General features: G+C 44.2%; 1 protein-coding gene across 4 annotated transcripts; it reads right to left on the minus strand.

The window, feature by feature from the left end:
- Positions 1-2,781: 2,781 nt before the first annotated feature.
- Positions 2,782-20,060, minus strand: LOC133141938 (phosphatidylinositol 4-phosphate 5-kinase type-1 beta-like). 4 transcript variants are annotated; one of them, XM_061262772.1, is made up of 15 exons: positions 19,908-20,060; positions 13,835-14,052; positions 13,649-13,723; positions 12,345-12,475; positions 10,947-11,064; positions 9,738-9,890; positions 8,833-9,132; positions 7,857-8,089; positions 6,961-7,041; positions 6,633-6,681; positions 6,380-6,464; positions 5,982-6,137; positions 5,501-5,630; positions 5,176-5,290; positions 2,782-4,434 (listed from the first exon to the last, which is right to left on the minus strand). In XM_061262772.1, exons 3-15 carry the CDS (start codon positions 13,715-13,717, stop codon positions 4,432-4,434), a joined length of 1,623 nt encoding a protein of 540 aa, XP_061118756.1. In that variant the 5' UTR covers positions 13,718-13,723; positions 13,835-14,052; positions 19,908-20,060; the 3' UTR covers positions 2,782-4,431. The 4 variants fall into 4 exon arrangements, 2 of the variants coding, with proteins under 2 accessions (XP_061118756.1, XP_061118755.1); XM_061262771.1 differs by having other exon boundaries at positions 5,127-5,290; XR_009710142.1 differs by lacking the exon at positions 2,782-4,434 and having other exon boundaries at positions 5,273-5,290; positions 5,501-5,652; positions 5,734-6,137.
- Positions 20,061-27,877: the final 7,817 nt, after the last annotated feature.

Here is a 27,877-nt window from a genome sequence, read left to right on the forward strand (position 1 = left end):
GCTTTGCAAGGAAAATGTAGCCTACTTATTTACATGCAGTGCATCAGAACGAAATATGCATGCTCCAAAATATGAAACCGTTGTTCTGGTTAATCTTGTCATCTGCGGGTCCATGAAAGTATGTGACCTTAACGGCTCAGTCATCGGTTCTAGGGAATTACAGGAGAAGTCCCATCGGCGAGAGAAGTCCAGCAACTGTCGAGACTTTCCACGTCCCTTATACCTCTGGCACTGATATCGCTGGCACTGATGCATAGTTTCATAAGACACACTCCACAGCAAATCTGTTTGAAAGGTTTGCTTCCTTGCGCCGCTTTGGAACGTTTAAGACTAAACAGGCAAATTAAATTACTTTTATTAACCGGAGTTATTTTTTTTAAATGAGCCTTATTACACGTTTATTTACGTTTACGTGTAAAATAAATCCCCTGCTGAAAACAGAAACAAACAGCTAAAACTAGGTTTGGAAACAGTTAGTAGCTCCATGCTCAACATCGTTTGACCAGCTCAAGTTATTTTTCGAAACAGCTGGTAGCTTGTCATTTCAAACGTGTAGCTGGGTTTTACACCAGGGCCCTTTTGGTGTGAAGAGGTCTGTTATACACCCGCGAAACCGGTTCATCCAGTTCCTACGCACGCTCCCGAGAGACGATGCCTGCAGCTACTGGGTCTGGGCTCCGGTGCTGCGTAGCTATGGTTTACGCTTTACAAGCGAAACACAATCCCACAAATCTCTCCTCAGGTTTCACAAAGCCTTTTACATGTGTGAGAATGGCCAAACACCCTGTGTAAAAACACAATAGCTACCTTACTACCGCTAAGTGCATTTTATAAGAATACATTTTATAAGTTATGAACAAATTAAGGCTGCAAAAATGTGTCTATAACATATTTCCTTTGATATGTACAGCATACAGTATGTTCCTCTCTCCTGAAGCAAATATCCTTTACATTTATTCCAGAATTAATACATATTTTCATAAATGTATCATGTTTATATTCTTGTCATTTTGGCTTTTCCCAGTTTCCCAGATATGATGCTGCCTGCTCTGAGTGTGCAGTCCAGCAAGCAAGATGGAACATTCTAGAGAAGTGTAAATCTCATTATTTTGGCACAGCTGTTCACACCGGTCAAGTCCAAGTAAAGAATGTTCCCATCACATTGAATCTGACTGTGTATTGTTAGTTGCATAACACTCGCTTTTCTTCTCCAGAGGGTTGCGAGATGAAAAAGTCCTGGGCCCATATCATGCTTATCATATTAGCATTACTTTACTGCTTAACTGCCCTCTAGCATTACTGCCAACCTCAATGAATATGAGCAAAAATAAGTTAACTGGGTAACTTTAATATTGCTCATCAAATAGTTCCATGTGCAGTAATATGAGAAAATAATATTGTTTTATTGTGATATCATTGCATAGAGAAATCTTGAACTAATTTTTTATTTTTTTTTCTTGAATTCTGAACATTCTGAAAGATAGTGCCAATATAGGAGCATTGGGCCTTCCCTTAAGATGGCTGATGTGGTGGGAGAGCACATACAAAGAGATGAGACACAAAATGGTGGACCCTTCGGAGTCCTTGGTCTTTGCTTGGGGGCTCTTGGGGGCACAGTGGGGTTCAGAGGTCAGGGGACTGGGGAGGCCATTGCAAAAGCTTGATTTGGTGTTCAGTGAACCTTATTTGTGTGGATTTGGACGTATGCTTTGGGTCATTGTCCTGCTGGAAGATCCATCCATGGCCCAGTTGTACCCTCCTGGTAGAAGCAGCCAGATTCTAGAACTATAGCCTCCTGGTGTTCGATGGAGTCCATAATTCCACGGATCATAAGAAGGTTCTTTGGGCCCTAGGAAGTAAAATAATCCCACAACATCACAGATCCAGAGTGCTAATAATTGAGACATGATTTTGAGAAAAATTTTCTAATCTGTTTTCTTTGCATCACTTTACATTAATTCAAGGTTTGATTTCTCTCACATTTTGAGTGTAAGATTGAGATTGAGCCTTTTCTTACAGAGGGTGCCAACAAACAAACAAAAATAATAATAATATGGCGACATGGCTCAGGCAGTAAGAGCAGTCATCTGGCAGGGTTGCCGGTTCGATCCCCCGCCCGGGCTGTGTCAAAGTGTCCCTGAGCAAGACACCTAACCCCCAAATGATCCTGACGAGCTGGTCGGTGCCTTGCATGGCAGCCAATCACCGTTGGTGTGTGAGTGTGTATGAATGGGTGAATGAGAAACATCAATTGTACAGCGCTTTGGATAAAGGCGCTATATAAATGCCTACCATTTAATCGTTTTTTTTAATAGAAATTTTAAATGACATTAAAAAAATGTACAATATAAAAGAAAAACTATTTTTATGAAAACTTTGCAGATGTGTCATTACTGTTTAAAAAGTACAATTCAAATTTGAGTCAAGACAAGTGAAAATGTTTTGCCCATATAATTATTGATTTAATACCTGAGCTGTCCTTGCGTCTGCACATCGTGCCATCAGTTTATTAGGTTAAATGTTTTTTTTTTTTAATTAACAGCATTTTTGATAACGACAGGATGTGTACCACTAGAGGGCGATAAAGCTCTATTCGTTATAATCAGTAGTGGATTACTATGATAAGTACTACTACTATGAAGAACTACTCTGGAGATTAGTTTTATTGAGGTACACGTGCAGAAAGGCCAAAGTAACCAAACAGCTGATGTAGACTGAACAAAACAAATAATTTAAAGGCATTAAAATATCTTAAACTCAGGAATGACGAAAACAACACAATGAGTTCAAATAAGTTATTTATTTATTATACAGACAGCTTTTCTTTGCATTTTCACAATCTGCAGTACCATGTTTATTTATTCAATAAATTACTCTCAAAAACAAAACAGCTTGATCAAAGATTCAAAGATAATTTAACTGAGATAATGAATCAAATACAAACACATTATTCTGAGGATACTTTCATGAATGCACTATTGTATCTATGAATCCACCTCATCTGTTCAATAATATTGAAAAATAACTTTTGCAGATATTTAAATACTGAAAAAATGTTAGTAGATGGTGTTTTTACAAACTACACTAACTGAGCACTTTATTAGGTAGACCTGACCCCAGCTTATTAATGCAAATATTTAATCAGCAAATCATGTGGCAGCAAATAAATGCAAAAAAGCATGCAGACATGGTCAAGAGGTTCAGCTGTTTTTCAGACCAAATGTCAAAATTTGGAAGAAATGTGATTGAAGTGATTTTGACTGTGGAATGATTGTTGGTGCCAGATAGGTTGCTTTGAGTATTTCAGAAACGGCTAATCTCCTGTGATCTTCACACACAACAGACTTTAGAGTTTGCAGAGAATTGTGCAGAAAAAAAAAACGTGCAGTAAGCAGCAGTTATGTGGGCAGAAACACGTTGTTAATGAGAGAGGTCAGAGAAGAAGGGCCAGACTGGTTGAAGCTGACAGGAAGGTGACAGTAACGCAAATAACCAACAGTGGTATGCAGAAGAGCATCTCTGAACACACAATGCATAAAACCTCTAAGTGGATAGGCTACAGCCTATTAAGTCTAAAAAATATGTCTAATAAGTACCTAATGAAGTGCTCACTGAGTGTATGTTCTGATATTTGTTTTCAAATGTCCTGCTTTGACTTCATAAAAGTACTTAAATTAATTAGAATGTTTCAAAAGGACAGCCCCTTCAGAGGGTGGGGTCTAGTGACATCACACCTCCTACAAAGAGACAATAACTACACTGTGCTTGGCAACCGGTCACTGTAAACATTCTTTAAGACATGCACAAAAAGGACATTTATTTTCTTACATAAATATAGTTGTATGATGTGCTAAGAAACAGTGTTAAAACAGTACCCACAAATGTAAATATTAAAGAGTGGATACATGACGACATGTAACACCATGTAACTGTCTGATCATATGAACTGAACTGTAGCCTGTTCTTGCCCAGGAACACTGAGAAAGATGGTGTGAGGCGAGTATACTGAGCCACCTTAGTGTGAGGTGAGTGTGAGATGAGTGTGAGGTGAGGGTGAGGTGAGTGTGAGATGAGGGTGAGGTAAGTGTGAGGTGAGTGTGAGGTGAGGGTGAGGTGAGTGTGAGATGAGTGTGAGGTGAGGTGGTATAATGTGAGGGTGAGGTAAGGGTGAGGTGAGGTGGTATGTGAGTGAGAGGTGAGTGTGAGGTGAGTGAGAGGTGAGGTGAGTGAGAGCGGGGTAAGGTGAGTGTGAGATGAGTATACTCTGCTCTAGTGTGACCTCTGCTGACTGAAATGAGTGACTGATTAATGGGTGGAGTGCATTGACTGACAATGTGAGTGGAATATGCCAACTGATGTTGATTGAAAGAAGTCCGATGGCTCCACAGGTCACTGGAACCCGACAGTAAGGGGCAGAGACAGTGATGGATCTTACTAGAAATCAACAAGAAGGGTGGAGCCAGTCATAATGTCATAGGAACTCAGAAGGGGTGGAGTCAGTGATGATGCTACAGGACAGACAGTTATTGGGACAGATACTCTATGATGCTACAGGTTGATTTATTGGGACAGATACTCTCTATGATGCTACAGGTTGATTTATTGGGACAGGTACTCTCTATGATGCTACAGGTTGATTTATTGGGACAGGTACTCTCTATGATGCTACAGGTAGTGATTTTGGGACAGGTACTTACTCTGATGTTACAGGTAGAGCTATTGGGACAGGTACTCACTCTGATGTTACAGGTAGAGCTATTGGGACAGGTACTTACTCTGATGTTACAGGTAGAGCTATTGGGACAGGTACTTACTCTGATGTTACAGGTAGAGCTATTGGGACAGGTACTCACTCTGATGTTACAGGTAGAGCTATTGGGACAGGTACTCACACTGATGTTACAGGTAGAGGTATTGGGACAGGTACTCACTCTGATGTTACAGGTAGAGCTATTGGGACAGGTACTTACTCTGATGTTACAGGTAGAGCTATTGGGACAGGTACTTACTCTGATGTTACAGGTAGAGCTATTGGGACAGGTACTCACTCTGATGTTACAGGTAGAGCTACTGGGACAGGTACTCACACTGATGTTACAGGTAGAGGTATTGGGACAGGTACTCACTCTGATGTTACAGGTAGAGGTATTGGGACAGTGTGGGTCAGGTACTCACAAAGTACTCGTCCAGCACTGTCCCGTCGTTCTTCTCCCCATCTGACTTGCTGGGGGCGGAGCCCAAAGAGGAGGAGCTGTCCTTCAAAGGGAGGGGGGGGTGAGAGATGTCTCCGCTGTGGGGGGGGAGTCACATAATCAGTCACATAATCATGAGTGACAAACTGCCCACTTTTCCCCCAAAACATTAATTTGTTCCACACAAAACCTGAGCTGAGTTAAGAACATTCCAATCACATTTGTCACCTCACACCTTAAAGATGAAGGCAGCTGAAGCAGTAGACTGTACGCAGTATGAGCGTACTATAGGAGTGTATACTAGGTACCTGCTCTTCGACTTCAGAGTCTCCAGACTTTGATTGACGGTCGTCAGGGAGGAGGAAGTTGTGGGTACCATGGAGATGGCCCGGTACAGACCCTTTGGGAGTGTAACCTGGTCAGGACGTGGGTAGGGCACTGCAGTGGAGGAACACAGCACCTTATTCACCTGAATGGTTATTTACCTGAGAGGAGACAGTGCAGTGTGGGTAATGTAGTCCAGAGTGGAGGAACATAGCACCTTATTCACCTGAACAGTCATTCCCCTAAGATGACCTGCAGAGCATTGTGGGTAATGTAGTCCAGTGTAGAAAAAACACAGCATCTTATTCACCTGAACAGTCATTCCCCAAAGATGACATGCGGTGCAGTGTGGGTAATGTAGTCCAGTATGGAGAAAGACAGCACCTTATTCATAACTGTCAATTCCCTGAGAAGACCTGCAGTGCAGTGTGGGTAATGTAGTCCAGTGTGGCTGCACTGTTGTACCCTGTCCGCTGAGGCTCGCCAGGCTGCGCGCCCGTTCCAGTCTCTCTCTCCTCTCCTCCTTCTTCTCCTCCCTGTGGGAGGAGAGCAGCTCCTGGGAGGCGGACTTCTGTGCCAGGACCGAGCTCCTCTTCCTCTTGGAGGAAGCACCGCGGATGCCTGAGAGGAGAGGACAGGAGAGTCGAGGGTCACGTGACCAGCACCATCACCATCCACACAGTGACTCAACGGACACTAACGTGTCCCTCAGATAGACTCTGAGCCCAGGGGCTCTGTGTTGGGGAACTCACAATGCTGTACATGAGCAGACATGTTGGGTTGTGCTACAGATATTTAAAAAAGCTATTTTACAGGAGTCCAGAAATGTGAAGGAATGAATGGAGATACAGAACCCTGCTCACCAGGAGTCTTCTTAAACACGGTGGTGCTCATGAACTTCATAAACCTGTCAGCATAGAAACCAGGCCGGTGCACAGACACGGAGTCCTGAAAATAGATAAATAAACTGATGATTATTTATCTATTCCATCGCTCGCCCGCCTGCACGCACACACACACGCACACACACACACACCCTTACAGCAGGAGTCCCCACCTCCCATTATACCCATTTTACCCCCTCGGACTCGGACTCACGCTCACACGTTCACTTACTCCATCATGGACCAAAGCTTTCCAGGAGTGTTCCAGTTTCTTGGTAAACCTGAAATGTGAAACAGAATCATCAAAATGTCCTCCTCTCCCTTCCCCTTCCATCACACATCCCCATAACATTGGCTGCTTTTTCAATCAATGTGACAAATTGTGCCATAGAATTCAAGGGACACACAGGACACACAGGAAATTGGACAAATGTACATGCAGGGACTATTTACTGTTAATGTTCCTAATGTTGCAGGAAATGTTCACCCTAACTTTCCCAGTGTTCTGGGAATGTTCTGAGGAGCAGAAAGTGTGAGCTGGAATGGGAGTGCTCTCATACCTGTAGGACTGTAAAATGTCGATGATTCCCAGGAAGATCAACAGCTTCTCCTCTTTGTGCTTGGCAGGAATACCTCCCATACTACAGAGAATAAATACAGAAATACACTCACTGAGCACTTTATTAGGACACTTTATTCATTTGTATTCATATTGCAGGTATGGGACTGACTTTTATTTCCATTCAAATATTGTTTAATGTATGTCAATGTTTTTAATATGTTCTGTATTTTTGTAAAAAGTTGGGTGGTGGAAGGATAAAAAAAACAAAATCAATAAAAAATACCACCACACATATGATGCAGTGAGAAGCTAATTTGGAACACTTGTTCTGGATAGTCAGTGTGCAGTGTTGGGTAGGAAGGTAGAGCTCACACAGGCTATGTGCAGACCACACTTGGAGTACTGTGTGCACTTCTAGGGAATGCACCATAAGAAAGATATAGAGGCACTGGAAAAGGTTCAGAGAAGGGCAAACAGATTGATTCCATGGACAAAAGATGCTCAATCTCTTTAAGCTGAGTAAAATTTAAAAAAATACTTGATTTGATGGAGGATTTTAAATTCAGGATTTGATTGAACTTCAGGCAATTCTTCAGGGTGAGTTTGGTTAGCAGAACGAGGGGGCATAAATAGAAATTAGCAATGGATAAATTCCGAACAGATATTAGGAAGTCCTTTGAGTGGTCACTGTGTGAAATAGCTTGTGTAAATGTAGGCAGAGACACTGGGGATTTCAAGACCAGGCTTGATACTGTGCTAGATATTATTTTGCATTTCGGCAAACTAAGCAGGAGGTACAAGAGTTAGGAAAAGGTGAGCATTGCTGAATGGCCTGTTCTCGCCATTATGTGATGTGATGTGATGTAATGTTATGTTAGGCGTGTGGTCACTCACGTGGCGTCGGTGGTCACAGCCTCGCCCACTTTCCCATCCCCCTGGATGGACTCCAGAGCAGTGGAGTACAGCACCTTCTGAGACAGCGGCCGCCCCCTCGTCAGGCCTGCTGCCCCTGCCCCTGCTCCTGCCCCGCCCGTCTGAGGTTCTGCCTCCCTGATCTTGGGCCTCTGGTCCAGCACGTGGATGCCCAGCAGCAGACTGTAGTCCATGATCTTAAAGCTCTCCAGGACCTGAACAAGGGACAACCACACCATGATCTTAAAGTTCTCCAGGACCTGACTATGGGACAACCACACCATGATCTTAAAGCTCTCCAGGACCTGACTATGGGACAACCACACCATGATCTTAAAGTTTTCCAGGACCTGAACAAGGGACAACCACACCATGATCTTAAAGTTCTCCAGGACCTGACTATGGGACAACCACACCATGATCTTAAAGCTCTTCAGGATCTGACTATGGGACAACCACACCATGATCTTAAAGTTTTCCAGGACCTGAACAAGGGACAACCACACCATGATCTTAAAGTTCTCCAGGACCTGACTATGGGACATCCACACCATGATCTTAAAGTTCTCCAGGACCTGACAATAGGACAACCACACCATGATCTTAAAGCTCTCCAGGACCTGAACAAGGGACAACCACATCATGCCCACAGCACCACTCTCCTGAGACAACAAAAGGGTAGGTGATAACCACAATTGGCTCATTAGCAGTAAAGGGAGGTCCTAACCAGACTTAGCTCATTGCCGGTGAGGGGAGGTCCTAACCACACTTGTCAGTAAGGGAAGGGGTTAAACAGACACTGCTCAAGCAGGCAGTGGATTAGTCAACCAGGCCACACCTACAGGGAGATAAAGGGCCCATTCCACTCAGTTGTGCAGGATGCAAGGAGGTAAAAATAAGTGATTTTTACCTCAGGTCCTGGAGAGCTTTAAGATCATGGAAAGAGTCAGTCACTCACCCGGCAGTCTCTCTGCAGAGTTTTGGTGAGGGCGCTGTAGGTGTCCTGGTCAAAGTGGAGGCCCTCCTCGTGCATGTCCTGGAAGTCCAGGTCTTTGTAGGTGGGACTGCTCTTCTCCCTCTCCTTGCGTGAGGCTCGGCGTTTGTAGGTGGAGCCCTTCAGGTCGTACTTGCAGTGCATCTGCATGGCGCGCGGCAGCACGTTGTTCATGACCACCAGACGCGTGTTCACCCCGCCGGACTGCACACAGTACAGCCCATAGAACTTTGGCAGCAAGGTCCTTGGGTTCTGATTTAAGTTCTACCGAGAGGAAGAGGAAGACAGAGAGAGGAAGAGGAAAGAGTTCAGTCTGAGATTTATCCAATCTTCATGCTGTCATAAAGAAAAAAAAAACAGCAAATCTCACACTAAAGAAAGGGGGTGACATGGCTCAGGCAGTAAGGCAGTTACTGGCAGTTGTCTGGCAGTTGGAGGGTTGCCGGTTTGATCCCCCGCCCGGGCTGTGTCGAAGTGTCCCTGAGCAAGACACCTAACCCCCAAATGCTCCTGACGAGCTGGTCGGTGCCTTGCGTGGCAGCCAATCGCCGTCGGTGTGTGAGTGTGTGTATGAATGGGTGAATGGAGAAGCATCAATTGTACAGCGCTTTGGATAAAGGCGCTATATAAATGCCTGCCATTTACCATTCACCATTAAAGAAACACGAAAACAAGCATCATCATCAAAGCACGATAACTTTAACCTCATCATGACCAATCTAAGGGTCAGAGGTCGTTAAAACTGAGGGGTAGTTCAGGGACAGGGCGGGGAAGCTTGCAGGAGGGGTTATTAAGTGTGCAGGACAGTAAGGGGTAAATGGTTGTTAAGAATAGTGGGTAGTTTGGGGGCAGTTAGTTAGATGGCTCACCATGTAATAACCAGGCAGCAGCTTCTGAAGGAACTCAGCTTCTTTGTTCTGGACAGTCTTGATGATGAATTCATCGTCACTTGTAACGTAGAACCAAGAGCTGCTGGCTCCTGGGTTGGACAGCTCGATCAGGGGTTCGTTACATATGGAGTACTGCGAAGACACGTACAAATATACAACACAGTTTCAGACATGATCTCTCCCTAAATTATCTCTTGATTTAGCTCAGGCAGGACTGACCAGTCCATCATGTTAATGTGCAGCCAATCGGAGTGAACATTCCGACCTGGATTGGAAGGGGTTATAACTTTCTTCTGTTGCTGGGGACACCGGTTTGCTGTGTATACAGGTGTAGTTGTGTTCAGGGTTTGGTTCAGGGATACAGGTGTACTTCTGGGATACAGGTGTGGTTGTGTTCAGGGTGTAGTTCTGGGATACAGGTGTGGTTGTGTTCAGGGTGTGGTTCTGGCAAACAGGCGTGGTTGTGTTCAGGGTGTGGTTCTGGGAAAAAGGTGTGGTTGTGTTCAGGGTGTAGTTCTGGGATACAGGTGTGGTTGTGTTCAGGGTGTGGTTCTGGCAAACAGGTGTGGTTGTGTTCAGGGTGTAGTTCTGGGATACAGGCGTGGTTGTGTTCAGGGTGTGGTTCTGGCAAACAGGTGTGGTTGTGTTCAGGGTGTAGTTCTGGGATACAGGCGTGGTTGTGTTCAGGGTGTAGTTCTGGGATACAGGTGTGGTTGTGTTCAGGGTGTGGTTCTGGCAAACAGGCGTGGTTGTGTTCAGGGTGTGGTTCTGGGGAAAAGGTGTGGTTGTGTTCAGGGTGTGGTTCTGGCAAACAGGCGTGGTTGTGTTCAGGGTGTGGTTCTGGCAAACAGGCGTGGTTGTGTTCAGGGTGTGGTTCTGGGGAAAAGGTGTGGTTGTGTTCAGGGTGTGGTTCTGGCAAACAGGCGTGGTTGTGTTTAGGGTGTGGTTCTGGGATACAGGTGTGGTTGTGTTCAGGGTGTAGTTCTGGGATACAGGTGTGGTTGTGTTCAGGGTGTGGTTCTGGCAAACAGGCGTGGTTGTGTTTAGGGTGTGGTTCTGGCAAACAGGCGTGGTTGTGTTTAGGGTGTACTTCTGGGATACAGGTGTGGTTGTGTTCAGGGTGTAGTTCTGAGGAAAAGGTGTGGTCCGGTTCAGTGTGATTCCCATGGGGAGCGCTGCAGAACTCACCAGGTAATCGTCAGGCTTGATCCCGAAGAGCTCGCGAAAGTAACGGAAGGCCATGGGGGCGTAGGTCTTGAAGCGGAAGTCCGGATAGTGATGAGCTGGGGTAAGGTTACTCCCTTCACTGAGAGGATCAGAGCCAGACCAGGGAGGACGGGTCCAACCCAAAACAGACACACAGCCACAGGCATAACCAACATTAATAACAGACCATGCTCACAGACGGTCCAACCCAAAACAGACACACAGTCAAGAAAGTTTCCAACATTAACATTTCCTATTAAAAAACAAAATTTCAAGAGAAAAATGTGTGCCTGTGCTGGGGGATCCATCTCCTCTCTCACCTTCCTATATCAGTTATATTTCTATTGGCTTTATTGACATGAAAAATCATGAATTTGTAAAAGTACACACACTCCTCACTCGATAACAAACCTCCCCTGTACCCCACCTTAACCCTGTTGCACATGCGTCTCACTGAGAAATGCCTGAACAACAACGACTGGAGTTCCTCTGCTGTACCCTGCCAGAGCAGCAGAGGGCGCTCTAGAGCAGTGCTGTATAAAGGCGTTTTGTTTCTCTGTCACTGATTGCACAGAGAGTAAGAGAGGCCCTTATCTGTACAGAACCAAGCCCAGTCATTTACTCTCCACTGTTAGCACAGGTCCTCCCTTTGTCCTGCGTCTGACAGCGGGACTGGCAGCAGGCGAGGGAGTGGTTATCTCCATGTTATCGCTTTCTGGGAAGCCTCATTCTGAAACTGTGTGCATAAACCTTCCTCCGGTTAACTATCCACAGGGAGGGGTCAAAGTCACTGGCCCATGACTACAGGATATGCAGAGCTCTCTGAAAACTGTTATTTTAACTTGCTGTAATAATACTAATAATAATAATATTACATTAATGGAATTTGGCAGATGCTCTTATCCAGAGCGATGTACAGTTGATTTAGACGAAGAAGGAGACAATCCTCCCCTGGAGCAATGCAGGGTTAAGGGCCTTGCTCAAGGGCCCAACGGCTGTGTGGATCTTATTGTGGCTACACTGGGATTAGAACCACCGACCTTGCGGGTCCCAGTCATGTACCTTTTCTCCGACGCATGATCTTTCATTCGTGACTCAGGCAATCAACCCTCCCCCGTCACAGCCCCTCAGAGATACAGCGGTTTCTCTTACATGTAAACACTGGCATACCTGGGCATGATGCATACATACCTGAGCATGATATTAGCATATCTGGGAATGCTGTTAGCATACCTGGGCATGATGTTGGCATACCTGGGCATGATGTTGGCATACCTGGGCATGATGTCGGCATACCTGGGCATGATGTTGGCATACCTGGGCATGATGTTAGCATACCTGGGCATGATGTTAGCATACCTGCGCATGATGTTGGCATACCTGGGCATGAAGACACTCTCCACCATGTAGAAGTCCTGCATCAGCACATCTCTGTCAGGTTTGGAGGTCAGATTCCCCACCGTGTAGCCGATGCCCAGCTGAATTGCACCCCTCAATGCTGACGAGGTGGGCTAGAACATACATTAGCACCTCTTTACTGTTATATTCAACACACACCTGTTGCACCTCCTTACTGTTATATTCAACACACACCTGCACCTCCTTACTGTCATTTTCAACACACACCTGTTGCACCTCCTTACTGTTATATTCAACACAAACCTGCACCTCCTTACTGTCATTTTCAACACACACATGTTGCACCTCCTTACTGTTATATTCAACACACACCTGCACCTCCTTACTGTCATTTTCAACACACACATGTTGCACCTCCTTACTGTTATATTCAACACACACCTGCACCTCCTTACTGTCATTTTCAACACACACCTGTTGCACCTCCTTACTGTCATATCCAACACACACCTGCACCTCCTTACTGTCATTTTCAACACACACCTGTTGCACCACCTTACTGTTATATTCAACACAAACCTGCACCTCCTTACTGTCATTTTCAACACACACATGTTGCACCTCCTTACTGTTATATTCAACACACACCTGCACCTCCTTACTGTCATTTTCAACACACACCTGTTGCACCTCCTTACTGTTATATTCAACACACACCTGCACCTCCTTACTGTCATTTTCAACACACACCTGTTGCACCTCCTTACTGTTATATTCAACACACACCTGCACCTCCTTACTGTCATTTTCAACACACACCTGTTGCACCTCCTTACTGTTATATTCAACACACACCTGCACCTCCTTACTGTCATTTTCAACACACACATGTTGCACCTCCTTACTGTCATATCCAACACACACCTGTTCCCCCGCCTTACTGTTATATTCAACACACACCTGCCCCTCCTTACTGTCATTTTCAACACACACCTGTTGCACCTCCTTACTGTTATGTTCAAAACACACCTGCACCTCCTTACTGTCATTTTCAACACACAACTGCACCTCCTTGTCATATGCAATACACATCTGCACCACCTTACTGTCATATTCACACACACGTTTATATCCACGCAGACACACACATGTATATGCACAGATATGCACGCCTACACACACGTCCACACAAACATACACACACACATGTACATGCACGCGCGCGCGCGCACACACACACACACACACACACACACACACACGTGCACAGGCATGGACGCACAAACACACACTCATACACACAGTGAGGCCCAGTGAGTCTGTACCTTCTTTAACGTTTTGTCACGACTGTTCTGGGTCTGTCCTGGTCCATTTTCAGTGGTGGCAGATGACATCTTTATCTTTAGGGTTAAAATACAGTCACTCACACAGAACATAGAACAGTGGTTTTTAAATGAAGTTACTGTTCTTTTTATAACAGCCTGCTGTGCTTAAATTGGATGTGTCCTTACTGTGTATGCGGGGCTGGAGATGATTGTCGAAGAAGCCAGAAGGCAGATGTATGCTCGGTTAAAACTTTTCAGTATGCAGGTTTAAAGCTTCAGTTTGCGCTGGTTTAAAGCTTCAGTGTACACTGGTTTAAGCTTTGCTGTACGCTGGTTTAAGGCATTTTTTAGGATTGGTGGGTTAAGGCCTCTGCATCAGTATCCTGAACCCGGAGTCTGAAGATCTGAGAGGAAAAGAATACATGGTTTTATTGGTAGATGGACGAGGGAAAACGCTATGCACGTGTGTGTATAAATATTTGCATATCTATGTGTATGCATGTATGTTATGGACAAAAACATTTTTTGAATATGTACTCTGCTATTTTACATTTGCAATCAAACAATTTACAAGTTTCACCATGTAGAAATTACAGAACATTCACAGAACTTAAAATGCTGATCCAAAATGTATAGATACTTCTAAGAGCCACATGATTACAATTGCATGATTACAAATCTAGAATTATGGACTAGAGAGCAAAATCTATCAAAAATACAATGGAGCTCATTGTATTTGTATATGCATGTGTATGTGTGTATGTGGGCGTGTGTGTGTGTGTGTGCGTGTGTGTAAATGTTACCTAACCAAGTCTCCACTCCAGCCCCCACATTACAGCCAATCAGAGGCCTGGTACTAGAATGCCCAAAGATGATTATCCTTATTACAACAACAATCCTCAGATTTAGCTTAAGAACTGAACAACCCATTCCAGATCTTTCACAACAACCTGGGCATGGACTCATGAGAGAGAACACTTTCACATAGTGCCAGACCTGGGTCAAATGCGTAATTGGTTCAGATTCAAGTACTTTCCTGCGCTTTAATGAGCTTGTCAGGTGTATTGGCCCCTATGAAACACTCTCAGAAAGTGAAAAGCCCAGCCCATCTGGTCCTCTTGGTTGGCTCAATTGCACCAAACAAGATCAACTGAGCACAGAAAAGTATTTGAATCCATTTTCATACAATTACTAAACTGTATGCATTTGACCCAGGTCTGCACATTTCAGTGCAGGGACTCAGTTCCCAGTAGAATGCCCTACCACTAGGCTACCCTGCTGGTTCTAGCCCCTCCTCTACCTCCTGCCTATCTTTCCCAACACTTCACTAAGCCAGAGCAACCAGCAGAAACTCCACTGGGACATAAACACCAGCAGAAACTCCACTGGGACATAAACACCAGCAGAAACTCCACTGGGACATAAACACCAGCAGAAACTCCACTGGGACATAAGCACCAGCAGAAACTCCACTGGGACATAAACACCAGCAGAAACTCCACTGGGACATAAGCACCAGCAGAAACTCCACTGGGACATAAACACCAGCAGAAACTCCACTGGGACATAAACACCAGCAGAAACTCCACTGGGACATAAGCACCAGCAGAAACTCCACTGGGACATAAACACCAGCAGAAACTCCACTGGGACATAAACACCAGCAGAAACTCCACTGGGACATAAACACCAGCAGAAACTCCACTGGGACATAAACACCAGCAGAAACTCCACTGGGACATAAGCACCAGCAGAAACTCCACTGGGACATAAACACCAGCAGAAACTCCACTGGGACATAAACACCAGCAGAAACTCCACTGGGACATAAGCACCAGCAGAAACTCCGCTGGGACATAAACACCAGCAGAAACTCCACTGGGACATAAACACCAGCAGAAACTCCACTGGGACATAAACACCAGCAGAAACTCCACTGGGACATAAACACCAGCAGAAACTCCACTGGGACATAAACACCAGCAGAAACTCCACTGGGACATAAACACCAGCAGAAACTCCACTGGGACATAAACACCAGCAGAAACTCCACTGGGACATAAACACCAGCAGAAACTCTGCTGTGGCACAACCACCAGCAACAACTCTGCTGTGACAGAACAGGCATCAACATACAACCGACCTGTGGAAACCTGTGAAGAAGCTCTGGGACACTTTGACACACCCAGGGCGGGGAATTGAACCAGCAACTCCCTGACTGCCAAATGACCGCTCTTACCACTTGAGTATAATAAACATAATAAACCCAATAAGCATTTAAACAGCCTTTCAGTATTTCCCTTCAGATGACATTTTGTCCTTCTGAACGAGTTCCCCATTGAACTTCAGCAGCAGAAAGCTAACAGTGCAATATAATCTCTGTAACAGTTATGAAAGCTAATGCCTGGCATCAGGGCAACAACTGGCAAGGATCGATCTATTCCACACAGATTACACACACAGCTTTATCTGAGTAGACCACACAGAGCTTCTAGCAAAGAATATTCCCCAATCCCTTTCCAGCATGCAATGTTCCAACAGACACGTACCCCTCTGTCCAGTCGGTCTGTGTGTGGGACCCCACAGAGGAAACAGGGTCTATGAAACAGTGCCCTGCTAGCCACTGCACTCAACTCAAACCTTTATCTTTATCCCAATTAAGAGGGATACAAGTTCCACTTGAGAGCTACTGTTCCCACCCACACAACCCCCCCCCCCCCCCACACACACACACACGCACACACACACACACACACACACACACACACACACACAGACAGACAGACAGAGAGACAATCAGACAGATAGACAGACAGAGACACCACATACAACAGTTACTTCTCTAAATTTGTTTATCGACTGGAGTACCTCAGTTACTGTACTTCATTTCACAAATATAATTCAGTGCAGTACAGGTATTTATTCAAGTTTTCTGCAATTTTGTGGGCTGTTTACATTCTTATAGGCGAGCTTAACATTTTATATTTAAGAGGCTTTCCAGGGAATGCCAGTTTGGGCAACAAAAAACGCTCAAATATTTACAGTGGAAAATAACAGGCTTGAAGCCGGCTTACTATATAGTGTAGAACATGAGGGAACTGAATCACTGAGGGGGGAACTCATTTTCTTCCAGGTCTGTAGGTTCTGGAAGTACAGCCATCTGTCAACATTCCATATTGTTTGATACACAGAAATACACACACTTCATATTTTAAGCCTTCACAGACTCGGAGGGAAAATATCTCTCAGAGCACAGAAGCTGGTTTTACTTGATCTTCAAGAAGGTGTGAGTAACTGACGCAATATCGATCTGCAGAGATAAACAGTCAGCCGCATAATTATTTTAATGAAAGAGACTTCCTGTCAGTTAGGAACTTCTGCATCATTAACATCCTTTTAGAGAAGAGGGAACATCAGCAGCCTGCTATCCCCAACTGAAATTTAGCTTATTGAAATGTTGAACTCTTGTCAGGTAAACAGCCGGTTACTATGGGATTCAATAACTCCCCACTGCTTATAATGATCCATCTTACTTCAGTATTATTGATCCATCAAATTATTATTGCTACTCACTTCGCAGGAAGGTCACATTGTCAGAAGCCAAACACGCATAATGCTTGGATGCCATTTACTATCTAGTCACATAAAACAAAGCGAATAAGCTTTAAAGGAAACTTTGACTTTGCTCTTACGAGTTGGGTTGGGTACAGCATGGCAGTATAAAGTCATACCCACAGGCCAAAGTCTACTCTTTCACAATGACTAGGACAAGCTCAGGCTGCTAAGATGGCTGTCAGCTTTAAGCAGCTTGTCGACTGGTCTTGTGTTTCTCCTTTATTCCACACAGTTGCACTCATTATGGAAGCAGCCTTTCCCCTGACCCAGATAACAATGTTAGGTTCCCAGAACGTTTAGTTAGAAGGTTAGTTTTGGTTCCCAGAACGTTCAATTTGTCAAGTTATTAGAAAGTATTTATGTAACATTTCTTAACGTTCTTGCAACGTTGCAGTAACGTCATGAACCTTATTGTAGGTTACCTGAACATAATTGAATGTTATTTTTGTGCAACTGGGGCATGTTCTGTGAGCACGTTCTAAAAACCTTCCTAAATCACATGTTTCAAGAACATTCTAGAAATGTTATTTTTTCTAACATTAGAGTGGAACTTTCTTAGAACCTATATAAAATGTTACTGAATGTTCCAAAAAGATTCCCTGTTAGCTGTGGACTGACTGTGTGTGTGTGTGTGTGTGTGTGTGTGTGTGTGTGAATGGGTGAATGAGAAGCATTCATTCTACAGCACTTTGGATAAAGGCGCTATATCAATGCAGATCATTTACCATTTACCTTGAAATCAACCATGAACTACATCCAGGAAAACCATTGAACCACAGTCCCCAGACTTGAATATTATTGAAAATCTGTGGTGAGATCTCAAACATGCTGTACATGCAAGGGGGCAGAAGAATATTTCTGAGCTTGAGGCGTTTTTCCAGCGGCTACAGCTTAGCTAGCGACAGGAAGCATTTGCAAGTTTGTTATATTTTCCCGAGGAGGAGTAACAAAGTACTAACTGACAGGGCTCCCAAACTTTTGCACAGGGCCTTTTTACTTGTTTTTATTATCTTGAAACTGTAAGAAATTCAAATAAAAGTAATCTTGCTTTAAAACTTTAAGAAAGTTTAAAAAAATGTTTTAACTCTGCACTATTTAGAGGTCAGGTTCACTGAGATATTAATTGTAAAAGGCTTCTTGACCAGGGGTGCCCACATTTTTGCACACCACTGTTCACTTGCACAACGGAAGCGCTGATGTTTTCTTGCTCAAAGAAAAGATTGGGAGTTCCTAACTTCTACATCTAGCTCCTAAAAGGAACATATAAGGGATTGAATGTCCTAAAAGATGGCGGACCTCGATCGCTTTCTAGGTCAGGAGCAAGGAAAATAAAAAGGAGAAAAATAAGCGATTGGAATGAGCCAAAGACTGGCTGCAAAGTGCTGCTGATTCCCCAGGGGCTCAGGCATAGGGGGCGCTGCAGGACAAACAGGCGTGTGTGTGTGTGTGTGTGCGTGCGTGCGTGCGTGCGTGCGTGCATGCGTGCGTCTGTGTGTGCTCAAACTCGGGTTAGCATCCCAATTCAGAGGAATAAAAATTCCACTAGAAAATTACTTTTCACACCCACCAACACACCGAACACGTAACACACACAGGCGCACTCACATTTTGTAAAAATGGATACTGAGCAAAGCGTATGTTGTACGAAAAGTCACACATACATATATCCGTAATAAAATGAATAAATGTCTCTGAAGGTTGCCTCATGGTAAAAACCATTCCTTCCTTGTGATGTCTTCATAAGGAATAGAGGACAGGAAGTAAGGTGAGGAAATTGAAGAAAACTTCCAAAATCGGTCAGGTGAAACAGAAGACCCTGCATCAACACTGGGCACATCTGAGGCATGGCCACCAAGTTCACACTTCCTCCTCATTAAAGAAAAGTGTCACTCTTTTGTCAATTCATATTTTATATATTTGACAAGATTAATATCATGCATGTTCATCATCAGAACATTGCATAGTTAGGCTCAATATTTCAGATGTGGGCTGGGACTGCGGGTCAACAGACAACGTTGACAACGTTTGGCCTTTTGTGCAATGCTTTTATGATTTTATTTTATTTTTTTAATTGGCAGCTATAAACCTTCACATGTTACGTAGTGACGCCCATATATACGCTCAACCACCATGAGATAGACAAGAAAGCATAAAGCGCATCATTCAAAGCAAAACATTGGCCAAGCGCATTGTGCGCAAAATATCCAACGACCTAGTCTATTCAAAATAAAATCAACCAAGTCCTCATGAGCCGTAAAGTCAGCAGATGAACGCCGTGTTTACTTAAATTCAATTTAATATTGGTGATATCTTCCAGATGGCGGAACACCGGGTACGAGATCATACCTTGCCGAAAAAGTACTTCCGCAACAGTCTTCCAAATGTAAATCATACCAGTCAAACTGGTATGAAGCATTAAGTTTATTCAGTCGGACAGGAAAATACAATCCAAAGTACCAAATATCACGATAATTCCGATAAAACAAGAAATACTTAAAGTTTTAAGGTGAAAATGATATTGTTCCGGAAACAGCTTTGGCTGTCATGTGTCAATAAAACACGCAATGCAAATCTGTCGGATACCACTAGACATGAAGACAGGTGGACAGTTTATTTGAACGCCTAACCAGGTAACCAGTCTTACCTTTTCCGTGTGGAAAGAATTTTCATCCTTTTGGGATATACATTTTAGTGAGTTTAAAACTGATGTTGGATGCTGTTCAAGGAATAAATGTTGGAGAGGCGTGAGAGGGAGGCAAGGCTGATCTCACACGCCCGCCCCTCCCCGAGCGAGCGCCAGCATTAGTGTGGAGAATTTCCTCTTCCTCCAACAGGTGTGCGTAAAGGTTGCCACCCCCTAGCGCTGCCCTAAATAAGTTATTATTCCTGTAAATTTCCAGTGGAAATCTGGTATTGTTGGTGTTCTAAAACAGTCCTCCGTGGCTGCTTTTGTTTCGAGTGCGCTCACAACCCCCTCACGTTGCGTCCACTCTGTCAGAAAAGCATGCGCACACATATTGGCAGAAGCCTCACCTTATCAATCATTGTTCAACATGACTCAAGTGTACAGGTGGTATCAACGACGAAGCGAATTATGCATAATTAGTATTGTTTTTGAAATGGTGCATTATCCCTGGTCTCTCCTGTCACTCTGACCATCTGAACTTTTGCTGTTCAGCCACTGTTGACTGAATTAGTTTCACCTACCCACCCCCCAAAGAAAAAAAAATAAAAAAAAGAAAATAAAAATTTTTCAATTGGTCCCCATGCAAATTTCTCACAATTTATACCCCATACTTATAAATGCTCAATCTGTCATTGACCCTCATACGTTTTTACTTGAGTACTTCGCCTATGATTAAGAGTACACTACATTTAGCGATGCCGCGTTATGACTCACTCCTTTCCCGCACAAGTTCTGCACAAGTACGTTTTGGTAGACTGTATATGTTTAATCTTGCGTCCACAAGACAAAGACATCTTTTTGGCGGCTCCGTAGGATCTAAAAGAACGATGAGAAATGGTTACTGTCCAAAAACGTAGTTATGCACTTTAATGGACAATAGAGGGCGCAAGAGTTTCGTCTACATTATTTTGTACCAAAGCGCCTCGGTATCAATTTGACTCCAGACGTTCATTTGTAGAACTATTGACAAAGGAAGTATGCGGAAAATATGTTTTGCCTCCATTTTTGTTACCATTAAAATGTTATTGTTCTTCTCCCTTTCAGAATGTGGACCTATTTATAACCTTTGGATCGGTCCCTTATTGTTTGTCTCAGGGGAGACACAATAAGGGACTCATGAGGGTGAAGAATGGTACAAGACCCCGCCAAACCATCATATCTACAGATGCTCTCTCTCTCTCTCTCTCTCTCTCTCTCTCTCTCTCTCTCTCTCTCTCTCTCTCTCTCTCTCTCTCTCTCTCCCTCTCTCTCTCTCTCGCAGACAAACAGATTTGAAATGAACATACTCACGAGGGGAGACAGGACAGTTATTAAAGCAGTTCTCCTGTTAGCTGAATATATAAATACATGATGAAATCAGTAACATTATTAAAATTATGAATACACTTCAATGAAATAATAATAATAATGTAGAATTTTGTCTGTCTCTCTGTTTGGGTATGTGTGCATGTAGAGCATAGTTCATGTTATTGTGCCTTTGTTTAGGAATGCTTGCCAGACAGAACTATGGTCTGTTTGGGGCCTTGAGGTCTGATAAGACCCACTGTTCTCCATCTAGTCCCTCTTATAACCTTTATAACAGTTGGCCTGCAGTCAACAGTGCAGATCAATTTTTCTTTCTCTGTAGTCATATAGCACAAACTCTCCATCTAAAATAATAAAACATGATTACATTGCAGCTGAACTCACAGTAAGCTCTCTCATAAGTAAGATATGGCAAAGAGGGGTGATAATAATGGAATTTACAGAGTCAATGTATGTAACTTGACTGTAAAATGTACAAGCTTTATGGTAGCTGGAGACATGCAGGCAGGCTGTGTTCTTGGTGGTGGAAGAGCAGGCAGGCTGTGTTCTTGGTGGTGGAAGAGCAGGCAGGCTGCGTTCTTGGTGGTGGAAGAGCAGGCAGGCTGCGTTCTTGGTGGTGGAAGAGCAGGCAGGCTGCGTTCTTGGTGGTGGAAGAGCAGGCAGGCTGCGTTCTTGGGCGCTCTCATATAAAGCTCTGTAGCTCCTCTCTGCTCTCAGATGCCTGCAATGTCAAAAGTAAAAACTCCTCAGCTTTAGAACCCACCTCATACTGTGCTGATCTGAGAAACCCCTCAGCTTCAGAACCAACCTTATACAGTGCTGATCTGAGAGGTTATGAGTGTGTAAATACAGGTCAGTAATTTGGGAAACATTGAGAGATATGCTCACAACTTTAGTTTGCGGTGGTAGAGGTGCTAATGGGAGGTATACCTCTTGGCTCTGCAATGTAGATGTGTGTCAGTTCTGTTATGCTAATCGAAGGGGTTTGTTCCTGAAGCTCTCTAATACAACGGGTGGAGTTCGTACCTGTAGCACTGTTATGGTAATGAGTGCAGTTTGTACCTGTAGCACTGTTATGCTAATGAGGGCAGTTTGTACCTGTAGCACTGTTATGCTGGGCGGCCTGTAGCGTAGTGGTTAAGCTAAATGACTGGGACACGCAAGGTTGGTGGTTCTAATCCTGGTGTAGCCATGATAAGATCTGCCCAGCCATTGGGCCCTTGAGCAAGGCCCTTAACCCTGCATTGCTCCAGGGGAGGATTGTCTCCTTCTTAGTCTAATCAACTGTACGTCGCTCTGGATAATAGCGTCTGCCAAATGCCATTAATATAATGTAATGTAATGCTAATGAGGGCAGTTTGAACCTGTAGCACTGTTATGCTAATGAGGGCAGTTTGTACCTGTAGCACTGTTATGCTAATGAGGGCAGTTTGTACCTGTAGCACTGTTATGCTAATGAGGGCAGTTTGTACCTGGATCACTGTTATGCTAATGAGGGCAGTTTGTACCTGTAGCACTGTTATGCTAATGAGGGCAGTTTGTACCTGTAGCACTGTTATGCTAATGAGGGCAGTTTGTACCTGTAGTTCTGCTATGCGCTGGTCCTGTTGGGCCACCACTCCATCCTGAATCATCAGCTCTTGACTCAGATCAGAAAGCCGTTTGCCATGAGCTTCCATCTTGGCCTAAACACACACATGCACGCACCCACATACACACACATGCACGTAGATACGGACACAAACACACACAGACATGCACATAGGCACATACACACACACCCACACATGCACACAGATTGATTATCATGGGAATGCATACATTATGTGTAATGGACAAACACATTATACACAACACACTATACACACACATACTATTCACATACTGTATGTGCTGACGCCCTATACATAATATGCACATACACATACACACAGATGTATGTAGATATACACATACACACAGATGTATGTAGATATACACATAGACACAGATGTATGTAGATATACACATACACACAGATGTATGTAGATATACACATACACACAGATGTATGTAGATATACACATACACACAGATGTATGTATATACACATACACACAGATGTATGTATATTCACATATACACAGATGTATGTAGATATACACATACACACAGATGTATGTATATACACATACACACAGATGCATGTAGATATACACATACACACAGATGTATGTAGATATACACATACACACAGATGCATGTAGATATACACATACACACAGATGTATGTAGATATACACATACACACAGATGTATGTAGATATACACATAGACACAGATGTATGTATATACACATACACACAGATGTATGTATATACACATACACACAGATGTACGTAGATATACACATTCACACAAATGTACGTAGATTGAGATGTAACAGAGTGTGTGATGTCGTGGCCTGTTACACACGCAGACCGACCTGCAGCAGAGTGATGTTGAGGGGCGTTACATCGCTGGTCCCGGGAGCAGTGAAGGCCTGGACGAGCTCTCGGACCCGGCTCAGCCTGCGTTCCAGCGCGCCCCAGCCGTCCAGCTCCCGCAGAGACTCCGCCCCTCTCCTCAGCCCCTCCCCCCGCGCCGCGCCCGCCTGGAGCTCCCCCCTCAGCCCCGCCCACAGCCCGCGCAGCCGCCGCGCCCGTCTGCGCAGACGGGACAGCCGCCGCGCGTGTCTGCGCAGCTCCTGAGCGGCCTGCGCGCCCTGCCTCTCCACCGCCCGCCCGTTCTCCGTCACGCCCGCCAGCAGGCGGAGCAGCCCGTCGGTCAGAACGCCCACCTGGGCGTGGGGGGCAGGGCCGGCGGCGGGGAGGGAGGGGCGGAGCACCGCCAGCCACACGCACAGCTGCAGCGCGTGCCTCGTCGTCATGGTCACCGCTCCGCTCAGCTCGTCTGCCCGGAGACCTGTGAGGGGCCGCCGACGGAGTCGGGCCATGAAGAAGCAGGGGGAGGGGCTTCCCTGTGAACGCTGGCCAATCGGACCTCGTCTTTTGTTTGGGGAAGTGTCTCAACATATTCAGTGGTGATCAGTCATGTTTGAGTCAGTCATCCAAGTATGGATCAATGTAGAACTTTTAGGATGTCACCATTGTGTGTGTGTGTGTGTGTGTGTATGTGTGCATGTGTGTGAGTGTGAGTGTGTGTGTGGGATGGGTGTGCAGGTGTGGAGTGCAGACAGGTACACAGCAGAAGCCAGTCTGGCAGAGTGAGTGCTAGCCGATGGGTTACTTCCTGTTTGGCTTTGTGTTCTGCAGGGTGAAGAACCAGAGCAATCAGGGGAGAAGCCTACTTGCTCTTCTGTCCTGTCACACCAAACCCACTCCTAATGAACCAGATTAAAGGCTACTCCCTGCAGATTTGAGTGGTCGGGCTTTACACAACAACTGTAAACAACAGTGTAACAGGGGAGCCAGTAGTTTGGGTTTGAGGAAAATAACATCAGAGAGAAGCCACATTCACATTTATCACGAGAGAAACATATACTACTCACAGACTACTTGCACACTACTTACTTGCTCTATTTCTTTACTTCTCTACTTTTCTATCTCACTCCCTCTCTCCATTTAGCCGTTTGCTCACACTGCAGTTAAACATACCCCATTCTCCTCCTCAGCGCACAATAAAACCATAACAGATGCCAGAGACTAATACCTCTCTGGCTTGTTTAAAAGTGACAGTAACTAGTACCGTTGATAGGGTTATCTTACAGGAACAAATGGCCATACAGATTGGTTGGTTCTGGATGGTAGTATGGTCAGGTTGCACAGTGTTTATCTCTGGAGTAGACAGTTTGTAAATGGGAGACTACGAGCCCCCACTCCACCTGCTGCAGTACCGTGGAGTCGCCCAGGGACCCATATTAGGGGCATTTTTATTTTTATTTTCTATTTATATGCTTCTTCTAGGCCAAATTATGCTTTTCTTTTCATCTTTCAGAAGATGACACACAACTATACTTGTCTTTCATGCCTGGTGACTGAGAATGCATAAAATACTGAACAACAACATGAAGAATACAGGTGTCCTATAAGCATTTAGGAAATACATTTAAAATGATATAATTTCATGGTAAACCCACGTGCTCCTCTCTTCATGGCTGAATGATTATACAGCAGTTTATTCAGTGCATAATTTCACTACCGCTCAAATGAATGCCACAGCTGCACTGTATTAACTTTTTACACTAGCTCACGGTTTGTTCTTAGAATACATTTTATTATTTTTCCCAGAGTAAATTTCTGAGATTCCCATGCAACCACAATTCGTTTATTATTTAAGTTTGAGTTAATGATAATAATAATAATGATAATAATATATTATCATTATTCTTATTCGCACAACCCACCTCACACTCAAGTATTTGTGTAAGTGTATGTATGTATGGGTTTGAGAGAAAATACCTGTGTTTGTGAGAGAGACAGAGAGAGAAAAGGTGTGTGTATGTCTCTTGGTTGTGCTGGATTAGACGGGTGTTTCATTTCAAACTCTCAGAGGGACCTAGTGCTACTGTCGAGAGCAAACCTCTCTCTCTCTCTCCCTTTGCTTTCTTTCACTCTTCCTCTTTTTCTCCTTCTTTGTGATTTGTTAGAGTGATGCAAGGAGGTTTTCTGTGCCTTGTGCTGTTTTGTTGTATTGTTATAATAAAGGTGTGTTGAAACCTTTATACAATCTCCATCTTTCTTTCTCGCTCTCTCTCCCTCCCTCTAGAACAGAGGTGCGAGTAGAGGTAAGTGTGGTTTTTACTCCTCTGTAAGTTTAACCTGTTCCTGATAGGTCAGAGTCACTTTGATAAAGCGTACCTTAGTTAGACATAATATAAACACATTCACATTAAATAAATGTGCACATACATGCCATACATATTTATCCTCTTTCTACCATGGCATGTGCATGCTTACCTTGCTCCGCAAGGTTAGAAATTGCATTTGTTATTTAGCTGATGCCTTTTCTCCAAAGTGACTTACAGTTGCTTAGACTGAGCAGGGGCCAATACCCCCTGGAGCAATGTGGGCTTAAGGGCCCAAACAGCTGCATGGACCTTATCATGGCTACACCGGGGCTTGAACCACTAACAGTCCGGGTCCCAGTTATGTTCCTTAGCCACTGGGCTACAAGCTGCCTACAATTCTCTTCTCTCCCTGGATGACAGGCTGAGGAGATGAGTGGAGGAAAGGAGGATACATGTTTTTCAGTATTGGGATGCACCCCAAGTGCCTGTAATGGTGCAGAGTCTGTAGTCATGTGACCATCAGGTCATGTGGGTAGGGTCTTGTCTGTAGCTTTCTCTCACCACTGCAGTGGGACTCATCACACAGAATTGACCTTTAACGCCTGACACTCGCCAGGCACTGCTTGTAAAGAGGACACCTCTCTCTGTATGAGCAGCATTGTCAAAGGTCTGATTATTTCAGTTCTGCTTGGACCTAGTGCTGCTTAAATCCTGCAGGGCACTTTGAGTGAAGTTAATTTCCGTCATTCTTTAGTCATTCCAGTGAAGTTGTTCCCCCTAATGTGGGCACATTTAGTAAAGTAGGAAGTACTACTCAGAATATTTCTTTGCCATTTTAGGGGAAAAATCCATTGACTTTAGATCATCATAATGCGAAAGAAGGCATTACAACAAGAAAAAGACAGAGTGTGTGTGGAGCCAGACCGATGTCTGCAGAATGCATTGCCTCTGAGGAACTCAGTGTTAATTGGGGTTGCTGTAACTGTCCCTTTGCGGTAAAAGTAAAAGCTAACAGTATGGCAGGCATCACGGAAACTCCTGCGTTTCCAGCATGTCCTTGTGTCTCCCAGTTGCGAGCATAGTATCGCTAGGTTAGACTATCAGGACCCATTCCCACCCAGAATCTGGACACATTCCCACCCGGAATCTGGAACCACTCCCACCCAGGGCTGTTAGAAACTCAGACAATAATCAATACATCCTCCCAGAAATCAAAGACCTGTGAAACTCTTCATTTTGAAGGGACTGTTGCAGTAGTATACTACCCCCTAGTGGTCACAATGGGAAATGGCGACCACAGCCGAAAGAAGCCAAATGCTGTCATTACCTGCCTCTGATGGTAAGATCAGTTCAGACCCTCATAGCAGACATTTTTGTATTTAATAAAAAATTTTAACATACTGTAAGCAATTGACTACTTTTTACATAAAAACTTGATCAAGGCTGTCTGAGATCAGAAGCAAGCCAATCAAAGTCTGCAGAAGTTCTCCAACATGCTCGGAACAACCTCCTTGTCTTATAGAACTGCAGGACAGCATTGCATTATTTTGGAAAGAATCTTATCTGTACAGAATGGTATACAGGTGCCTAAGACTTTTGCACAGTACTGTATGTCAGACAGCCTGCTGTTCCCCTCTGAATACAATTTACTCGCATGGCTTACATACTCCATTACATACCCTATTACTGCTCCTGAAATCCCATTACACTTCCTAGCTAGTCAAGACTGTGAGTGTGATGCTTAAAATGGATGTTGTAGTTATTCAAAAACAATTTGTTAAGTCCATGGTGGAGAAAAGTATCACTGTTCCTTAATCACGTACTTTCCTCCATATAATGACAGTACCTTCAAACA

The sequence above is a fragment of the Conger conger genome, chromosome 12 (genome assembly GCF_963514075.1).
Source record: "Conger conger chromosome 12, fConCon1.1, whole genome shotgun sequence".
Lineage (NCBI taxonomy): Eukaryota > Metazoa > Chordata > Actinopteri > Anguilliformes > Congridae > Conger > Conger conger.